Below are 10000 nucleotides of genomic sequence, written 5' to 3' on the forward strand. Positions count from 1 at the left end.
AGTATGGAGAGAGCAGAGCTACATGCACAAAGACCGTCTGTCTCCTTCCTCTCTCTCCAAACATGTTCATCCCGTGAGATGTCTTTTCTCTGGGCCCCCATGTACGCAGTGGGGGGGAGTGTGTTGGAGAAAGAGCCCCAGTCCTCTGCACAAAGAAGCGTTTCAAACTACAAAACATCCAAGGACTACACAGAGAGGATGCAAGAGCTCTGTGTGACTGTGTGTGTGACTGCACAGAGCTGTGTGTGACTGTGTGTGAGGCTGCACAGAGCTGTGAGTGACTGTGTGTGTGGCTGTGTGTGGCTGTGTGTGGCTGTGTGTGCAGATGTCCTCAGAGGATGTAGAGGTGGTGTGTCTGTGCTGCTGTGTTTTTCTAAGGTTTCCGTGTTTCCCTGGACGTCTCACTGGCATCCACTCAAGAGAACTAAGATTAATGACAGCTAGTCACGGAAAGGCTCACAGTACCGCGAGAGAGAAAGAGAGAGAGAGGAGGAGAGAGAGGAAGAGAACAGGAGAGAGATAGAGACTGTGTGAGATACAGAGAGAAAAAGGGAGAGATTGAGTGAGAGAGAGAATTGAGAGAGGGGAAAGAGAGAAAGAGCAAGAGAGGAAAAGAGTGAGAGAAAAGAGACTACAATAGGACCGCACTCCTTTACTGTTTTCACCAGTAACACACGTTCGGTGGGATAAAGCCACTTTCCCAGCAACTTTAAGAGCAGATCAGATAGCAGTGCCGATAAAATCTCTAAACACTCAGGCGGATCCCTGAGATTTCTCCAACCAACACACCCAAGAACACGACAGAGGAATTTTGCAGTGACTGTGCAGCAGGGCAAGTGGGCTGTAGTATAAACACAGAACGTGTCTCTGGGCTCACTCTGTCCTATAGGGGAGGAGGAGGCTTCAGCGATAAGACAGACCAGTGAAAGCATTCAGGTTTCATGCAGCTCAGAGGATAACAAAAAAATAAAAACTGGTTCCAAAATAAAAGAGAGAGGACACACCTGGAGCTCAGAACACAGGGACGGCTGTAAGTGCGGCAGGGGGTGGGGGGGGGGGGGATTACAGACAGCAAATACTTTCCCTCAGAGGAGTCTGCCCCCCGGTTACCGGGCAAGGTGATGTCATTAAGATATGACAGTTTAATATAAGCGCTATGGCAACCACAGCAAACAATAGGAGCCTGAGTGAGCAGGTGGAGAGGAAGAGAGAGACACTCACACACACACACTCACATGTGGGAGAGGCCGCTGCGGTATAAAACATTAACCAGCTACATCAGAGCCAAGTTAGAACCAGGCCTGTATCGACCCGGTCCAGCTCTACAGAACCACTGCAACATCAGAACAGAGTCAGAACCAGGCCAGTATTGACCCGGTCCAGCTCTACAGAACCACTGCCACATCAGAACAGAGTCAGAACCAGGCCTGTATCGACCCGGGTCCAGCTCTGGGTCCAGTCTGTGACTGTATTCCAGTCACAGACACACTGAGAGCAGACTGAGACTGTATTCCAGTCACAGACACACTGAGAGCAGACTGAGACTGTATTCCAGTCACAGACACACTGAGAGCAGACTGAGACTGTATTCCAGTCACAGACACACTGAGAGCAGACTGAGACTGTATTCCAGTCACAGACACACTGAGAGCAGACAGACTGTATTCCAGTCACAGACACACTGAGAGCAGACTGAGACTGTATTCCAGTCACAGACACACTGAGAGCAGACTGAGACTGTATTCCAGTGACAGACACACTGAGAGCAGACTGAGACTGTATTCCAGTCACAGACACACTGAGAGCAGACTGAGACTGTATTCCAGTCACAGACACACTGAGAGCAGACTGAGACTGTATTCCAGTCACAGACACACTGAGAGCAGACTGAGACTGTATTCCAGTCACAGACACACTGAGAGCAGACTGAGACTGTATTCCAGTCACAGACACACTGAGAGAAGACTGAGACTGTATTCCAGTCACAGACACACTGAGAGCAGACTGAGACTGTATTCCAGTCACAGACACACTGAGAGCAGACTGAGACTGTATTCCAGTCACAGACACACTGAGAGCAGACTGAGACTGTATTCCAGTCACAGACACACTGAGAGCAGATTGAGACTGTATTCCAGTCACAGACACACTGAGAGCAGACTGAGACTGTATTCCAGTCACAGACAAACTGAGAGCAGATTGAGACTGTATTCCAGTCACAGACACACTGAGAGCAGATTGAGACTGCATTCCAGTCACAGACACACTGAGAGCAGACTGAGACTGTATTCCAGTCACAGACACACTGAGAGCAGACTGAGACTGTATTCCAGTCACAGACACACTGAGAGCAGACTGAGACTGTATTCCAGTCACAGACACACTGAGAGCAGACTGAGACTGTATTCCAGTCACAGACACACTGAGAGCAGACTGAGACTGTATTCCAGTCACAGACACACTGAGAGCAGACTGAGACTGTATTCCAGTCACAGACACACTGAGAGCAGACAGACTGTATTCCAGTCACAGACACACTGAGAGCAGATTGAGACTGTATTCCAGTCACAGACACACTGAGAGCATTTGGGTCAACGCGGTACATTTGGGTTCAACGCAAAGTGCTTTATGTTCCCCGAGCCTCCCTCCGCTGCCCCCTCTGCTGCTCTCACCCCCCCCGCCCCCCTCAGAGAGAGAGAGAGAGGGAGAGAGAGGGAGAGGGAGAGAGAGGGAGAGAGAGAGAGAGAGGGAGAGAGAGAGAGAGAGAGAGAGAGAGAGAGAGGGAGAGAGAGAGAGAGAGAGAGAGAGAGAGAGGGAGAGAGAGAGAGAGAGAGAGAGAGAGAGAGAGAGAGAGAGTGAGAGAGAGAGAGTGAGAGTGAGAGAGAGAGGGAGAGAGAGAGAGAGAGAGAGAGAGAGAGAGAGAGAGAGAGAGAGAGAGACCCTCTCCCCGGCAGTCATGTCCCTCTGGCCTGCAGTACAATGTTCTCTTTCAGAACTGAAAAGAATAACACTGAGAGTTAAAGGCTTTCCCATCCCAAGAAAACTCAGGGATAGGTTTACAGCCCTCTCGCCCCCTCAGGAAAACTTTAGGGGGGCCCTTCTGGTCCCGGCACCCCTTGTTCTCTCCTGCCCCCTCAGCAGGCGGAGTACCCCAGACAGAAACTCCTCCCCCACAGGGTAGGGGCGGAGCTATGAGCCTCTGCAAGCCCCGCCCACAGGGACAAGCCCAAACAACCGCCAAGTGCAGGTCAGTTTCTACACCCTCACCTATACCCAGACAAGGCGCTATATCAGCTTCTACACCCTCACCTATACCCAGACAAGGCGCTATATCAGCTTATACACCCTCACCTATACCCAGACAAGGCGCTATATTAGTTTCTACACCCTCACCTATACCCACGCAAGGCGCTATATTAGTTTCTACACCCTCACCTATACCCAGACAAGGGGCTATATCAGCTTATACACCCTCACCTATACCCAGACAAGGCGCTATATTAGTTTCTACACCCTCACCTATACCCACGCAAGGCGCTATATTAGTTTCTACACTCTCACCTATACCCAGACAAGGCACTATATCAGCTTCTACACCCTCACCTATACCCAGACAAGGTGCTATATCAGCTTCTGCACCCTCACCTATACCCAGACAAGGCGCTATATTAGTTTCTACACCCTCACCTATACCCACGCAAGGTGCTATATTAGTTTCTACACTCTCACCTATACCCACGCAAGGCGCTATATTAGTTTCTACACTCTCACCTATACCCAGACAACGCGCTGTATTAGTGTCTACACTCTCACCTATACCCGGACAAGGTGCTATATCAGCTTCTACACCCTCATCTATACCCACACAAGGTGCTATATCAGCTTCAACACCCTCACCTATACCCACGCAAGGCGCTATATCATTTTCTACACCCTCACCTATACCCACGCAAGGCGCTATATCAGCTTCTACACCCTCACCTATACCCAGACAAGGTGCTATATCAGTTTCTACAGCCACACCTATACCCACGGAAGGTGCTATATCAGTTTCTACACCATCACCTATAACACCCGTCCCTTTAAGAAAATCTACCAGCTCCTACATAAGATGGCAAATTAAGATCCTACTCTTTTACAATTACACCCCAAAGATGTTGGCTTGGGGAAAAGGAAGCATAGGCCCATCAAACCCCCCCCCCCCCCCCCCACCCCCCCCCCCCCCCCCCCCCCCCCCCCTCCCCCCCTCACTGTGACGGGGCTAACTGTTGAGAACAGCGAGAGGAGGCCTTCAGCCCGCAGCTGAACCAACAGAAACCAAACGGGCCCCGCCCACTCCCAGCAGCCCCGCTCAGCCGCCGCGTCGCTATGGAGACCGGTGGAGTCTGGGGTACCAGTGAAGGGGATGAGGCTTATTCACTGTGACTCACAACACAGACACGAGTGCAAAGGTCAGGGGTCAAAGTGCAGTAATTGCAGTCCTAGACATTGCAGTCCTAAGAGAGACAGCGAGTGTAAGAAGAGCAGACTCTATTGACCACTTCTCACCTATGCTTTTCAACATTAAACTAAGTCACACAAAAAGTTCTCTCTCACTCAGGATGGATGGGCAGGATCTCCGTCAGAGAGACAGAATCTCTATCAGAGATACAGAATCTCCATCAGAGAGACAGGATCTCTATCAGAGAGACAGGATCTCCATCAGAGATACAGGATCTCCATCAGAGAGACAGGATCTCTATCAGAGAGACAGGATCTCCATCAGTGAGGCAGAATCTCTGCCAGAGAGACAGGATCTCTGAGCCAGAGAGACAGGATCTCTGTCAGAAAAAAAGCCATGAATGATAGCATGTAGGGAAGCAATGTGTATGAAAGTATGACATAATAAAATTACACCTTATACACACATTTCTATAATCAGGGGTGTGACCACAGACTGGCTTCCCTCAGGAGAGCTGCTGCAGAGTCTCACAGCTTCAGGGGTGCAGACAGAAACGGGACCTGACCTTAAAGTTAAAAGACCCGTTATTTCCAGGAAAAAAAAAAAACGTAATTCAGGGCAATAAAATAGATTTAGTTCAGTTTCAAACACGACACAGCATCGCAAGAAATGCGTCCATCTTTAAACCTCCCAATGAGGTCATCTGGAACTTTTACTGAAGGCAAAAGCTCGGTTTTTTATGGGTTTTAGATGGGACATTACAACTCAATTACTGGCTAAAGATCCTTAAGTGAATCATTTAGCCACAAGTGCAATTTATGGCAGCCAAGTGTGGATTCTGTCTCCAGTACAAGATTAAGAAGAACACAACGAGTCAGCTGTGCCCCTGAAATGTGTAACTCTGTAAAAGTTTTTCATGTTACATCACAGAAAATAAATTACGTGAAGAAGAACACACAATTATATATACGGTCATCACTATTTACAGAAAAGAAATATCACGCCGTCTGACGAAAGCAGCAAACTAAGCACCCCGCGCTGGTTCTGACAAGGCCCTGTCTGCAAGAACCGGACTTTACCGTACGGTGAGACGCGGTCCGGCGGTCACAGCGAACGCACCGCCCAGGCTGCGTGTAATCATGTGACCGCACTACAAACAGTGTGCGTATATGTATACATGTGTGTGCGTCTGTGTGGGTATATGTGCATGTGTGTGTGGGTGTGTGTGTGTGTGTGTGTGTGAAAGACACAGATACAGGGTTCCCACAGAACAATGTACCTGCAGGACAGAACCACAGTCCTACAAAGCTGGTCTTATACTTCAGGTCTCTCACACACACAGTGGTGGACAGGGAGAGAGGGAGGGAGAGAAAGGGAAAGAGATAGAGAGATGAACAGAGAGGGAGACAGAAAAGCAGGGAGAGAGAGAAGAAAGGCTCAGGCTTTCAGAAGGAAATATCTGGTTCCCCTTTTCCACGGACACAACAGCTTTGGGTGTACAGAGAGGGAGCGAGAGAGATAGACAGAAAGGGGTCAGGATGGGGGAAAGGAGGAGAGAGAGAAAGGGTGCAAGAGAGGAAGAGAGAGTGAAACACACACACACACACACTCACACGCTCACACGCTCACACGCACACACGCACACACACACTCGCACGCACACACTCACGCTCACACACACGGTCACGCTCACACAGACACACACATGCGCACACACACACACACACACACACATATGCACACAGGCACACACACACACTTACACTCACACAAACATACTCACACGCATGCTCACACACACGCACGCACACACATACTCACACTCACACACACACGCACGCAGGCACACACACATACTCACACGCACACTTACACACATGCAAGCATGCACACACTCTCTCTCACACACACTCTCTCACACACACCCAAAGAGCCCCACATTCCACAGACCAGTACTGCAGTGAGCCTCCTGAGGATGGTTAAATGGTAAATGGACTGCATTTATACAGCGCTTTTATCCAAAGCGCTTTACAATTGATGCCTCTCATTCGCCAGAGCAGTTAGGGGTTAGGTGTCTTGCTCAAGGACACTTCGACACGCCCAGGGCGGGGTTTGAACCGGCAACCCTCCGACTGCCAGACAATCGGTCTTACCTCCTGAGCTATGTCACCCTGGTTAGAGAAAGAGCTACTGTACTGCACAGCACCAGGTATGCAGAGTGTGTGTGTGTGTGTGTGTGCGTGTGTGTGTGTGTGTGCATGCGTAAAATAAACCGCATTAACAGTAACTGATGAGCGCTGTTTCCCTGACCTCTCTGACGGACAGTATGAGGAGGAGAGTACCACGAGCAGCCACCAGGGGGCAGCAGCACACAGCAGCGCAGCTCTACGCCTGCCTGAGACTCTGAACTCACACAAAGGAGCCCTGTTCGGCCGGCTGGCTCCGCAGAGCAAACACAGCTTTCCCAGGGAGGACAAACGGCCGTCCTGTTCAGCGGTGTGCCCGCTGGAACGCAGCGGGGTGTGTGTGTGTGTGTGTGTGTGTGTGTGTGTGAGTATGTGTGTGTGTCTGTGTGTGTGTGTGTGAGCGTGTGTGTGTGAGGGGACTACATTCCCAGGTGTTAGCGCAGCTTCACGCATGATACAGGAGTACCCTGCTGCACAAAACACTGTGACCACTCCACAGACCAGACTGATACAGACCACACCACTGTGACCTCTCCACAGACCACACTGATACAGACCACACCACTGTGACCTCTCCACAGACCACACTGATAGAGACCACACCACTGTGACCACTCCACAGACCACACTGATACAGACCACACCACTGTGACCACTCCACAGACCAGACTGATACAGACCACACCACTGTGACCACTCCACAGACCAGACTGATAGAGACCACACCACTGTGACCACTCCACAGACCAGACTGATACAGACCACACCACTGGGACCACTCCACAGACCACACTGATACAGACCACACCACTGTGACCACTCCACAGACCAGACTGATACAGACCACACCACTGTGACCTCTCCACAGACCACACTGATAGAGACCACACCACTGTGACCTCTCCACAGACCACACTTTTACAGACCACACCACTGTGACCACTCCACAGACCACACTGATACAGATCACACCACTGTGACCACTCCACAGACCACACTGACAGAGACCACACCACTGTGACCACTCCACAGTCCAGACTGATGCAGACCACACAACTGCTTGTGGTCTGTTCAATATTCCTTGTCAAAAAATGAATAAACATTACAATGACTCAACACAGAGACTCAGTACAGACACTGAACACTGGGAATAAAAAGATAAACTCAACACAAGAGACTGAACACTGGAACACAACACGAGACTGACTCAAGACAAGAGAAACTCAACGCAAGAGAAACTCAACACAAGAGACTGACTCAACGCAAGAGAATGAAGGGGCGGAGCCTACCTGGCGCTCTCAAAGGTGGCGGACGGGGTCTTCCCAACGGCGCCAAATCCCACGCCAACCGCCAGCCCCTCTGAAACAAGAGCAATGCTGGATTTAGAGAGAGAGAGAGAGAAGGAGAGAGAGGGAAGGAGGAAAGAGAGAGAAGGAGAGAGAGGGGGGAGAGAAGGAGAGAGAGGGAGGGAGAGAGAGAGAGAGAGAAGGAGAGAGAGAGGGGGGGAGAGAGGAAAGAGAGAGAAGGAGAGAGAGGAGAGAGAGAGAGGGAGAGTGAGGAAAGAGAGAGAGGGAGAGAGAGGAAACAGAAAGAGAGAGAAGGAGAGAAAGAGAGAGGAGAGAGAGCGGAGAAAGTAAGAGAAAGGCGAAGAGAGGAGAGAGCAAAGTTTTTATTTTCAGCAGTGTCCCAGCTCTTCTCCGCTAACTGTGTGTTGTGTATCTGGAGGTGAAAGAGGCCCGCCCCCCCCTCGGCCCCCCAGGATGGACGCACTTTCAGCACACCTTGCAGAACTAATTACTGCCAGCGAACGACACCTTTCCTGTCTTTCTTCTCTTCCTTCTTTCTTTCTTCCTCTGATTACTCCTTTCTGTCATCACCCAGACGGTAAATTACTGGCAGTCTCCCAGCTCCCGCGACCCAGCCGTCTCCCTCCCGTGCGCACGGGGCCCAGGCTTACCCGCCGTCGCCACGGGGACGGTTCAAAGTAACTGCCAAAAATGAAGCTCGATCGACAATGCTCAAATACTCGAGGGTCTCTTCAGGAGACCGCTGCTTTGCAAAACCCTGAGCAAGCACATTAATTACCCAAAAGTGTTTGGGTTTCAGATGTGTTATTACCCACAATACGTGTCACCGGCAACAAATTGGTTTACTTGAGGGGGCTGAAATATAAAAGCTCACAGTGCCACCTTGTGGTGCTAATGCAAACAGCACCTTTAGTTCTGCTTATTTACCACTGTGGCCTTTGAGTGTTAGATGGACTGTAAATGGACTGTAAACAGACACAGTGAGCTAGAAACTGGGAGCAGCGGGAGAGTAGAAACTGTTCAATATTATCATCATGACCACAAACACACATCACTGACACAGAAAGAAAAGAGGAAAAAAATCAACTGTCTGGCAGGTGTGTGTGTGTGTGTGTGTGCGTGTGTGTGTGTGTGTGTGAATGTGTCTATGCTTGTGTGTGTGTGTGTGTGTGTGTGTGTGTGCATGTGACTGCCTGTCTGTCAGCGAGTGTGTGTGTATGTGACTGCCTGTCTGTGAGCGTGTGTGTATGTTTTTTTGTGTGTGTGTGTGCATGTGTGTGTGCATGTGTCTGTGTGTGTGTGTGCATGTGTCTGTGCGTGTGTATCTATGTTTGTGTGAGTGTGAGTGTGTGTATGTGTGCATGTGCATGTGTGTGTGTGTGTTTGTGTGTATGTGCATGTGCGTCTATGTGTGTGTGTGTGTGTGTGTGCATGTGTCTGTGTGTGTGTGTTTGTGTATGTGCATGTGCGTCTATGTGTGTGTGTGTGTGTGTGTGTGCATGTGTCTGTGTGTGTGTGTTAGTGTATGTGCATGTGTGTCTATGTTTGTGTGTGTGTTCTTGTGTGAGATCGTGCCTCTTGCCTGAGTCAGTCAGTAGAGTCCCCACAGAGCAGAAGCAGAGATCATTATGAGGACCTTGTGCTCAAACCCTCAGTCTCCGCCTCCCCACCTCCATCCGCTTAATTGGCCCTTGAGACAAATCTGCACCGTGGTCACATGACCCAGCGCACCGCTCCATCAGCCAGCCCTCTGTGTCCCTGCGGCGGGACGCCACACAGGACGCGGTGTACCCGTCCCAAACCTGCCACAGTACTGTCCCCTGCAGAGGACACTGTGCACCCGTCCCAAACCCGCTTAATCAGACACCGCTGTGTGTCCCTGTCGACTCTGCAAACTGCGGTCATATCTGGACCCTCCGCTCCATAGCCAGGTAGGCTCACAACACGAGGGCACGTTAGCCTCTTAGCGTTTAGCGAACGCTCTTACCCAGAGCATGGAGCACGTTAGCCTCTTAGCGTTTAGCGAACGCTCTTACCCAGAGCATAGAGCATGTTAGCCTCTTAGC

The 10000-nt window shown here is 50.5% G+C and overlaps 1 protein-coding gene across 2 annotated transcripts in view; it reads right to left on the bottom strand.

Annotated features, from left to right (window-relative positions):
- LOC118221952 (zinc transporter ZIP11) overlaps positions 1-10000 on the bottom strand; it is a 54558-nt gene that overhangs the window by 6007 nt on the left and 38551 nt on the right. For both annotated transcript variants that reach the window (XM_035407425.1, XM_035407424.1), the window contains exon 3: positions 7917-7986. In XM_035407425.1, the coding sequence (XP_035263316.1) occupies positions 7917-7986 (70 nt within the window). The remainder of the gene's footprint in view (positions 1-7916; positions 7987-10000) is intronic.

Source organism: Anguilla anguilla, chromosome 2 (assembly GCF_013347855.1).
Source record: "Anguilla anguilla isolate fAngAng1 chromosome 2, fAngAng1.pri, whole genome shotgun sequence".
Taxonomy (NCBI): domain Eukaryota; kingdom Metazoa; phylum Chordata; class Actinopteri; order Anguilliformes; family Anguillidae; genus Anguilla; species Anguilla anguilla.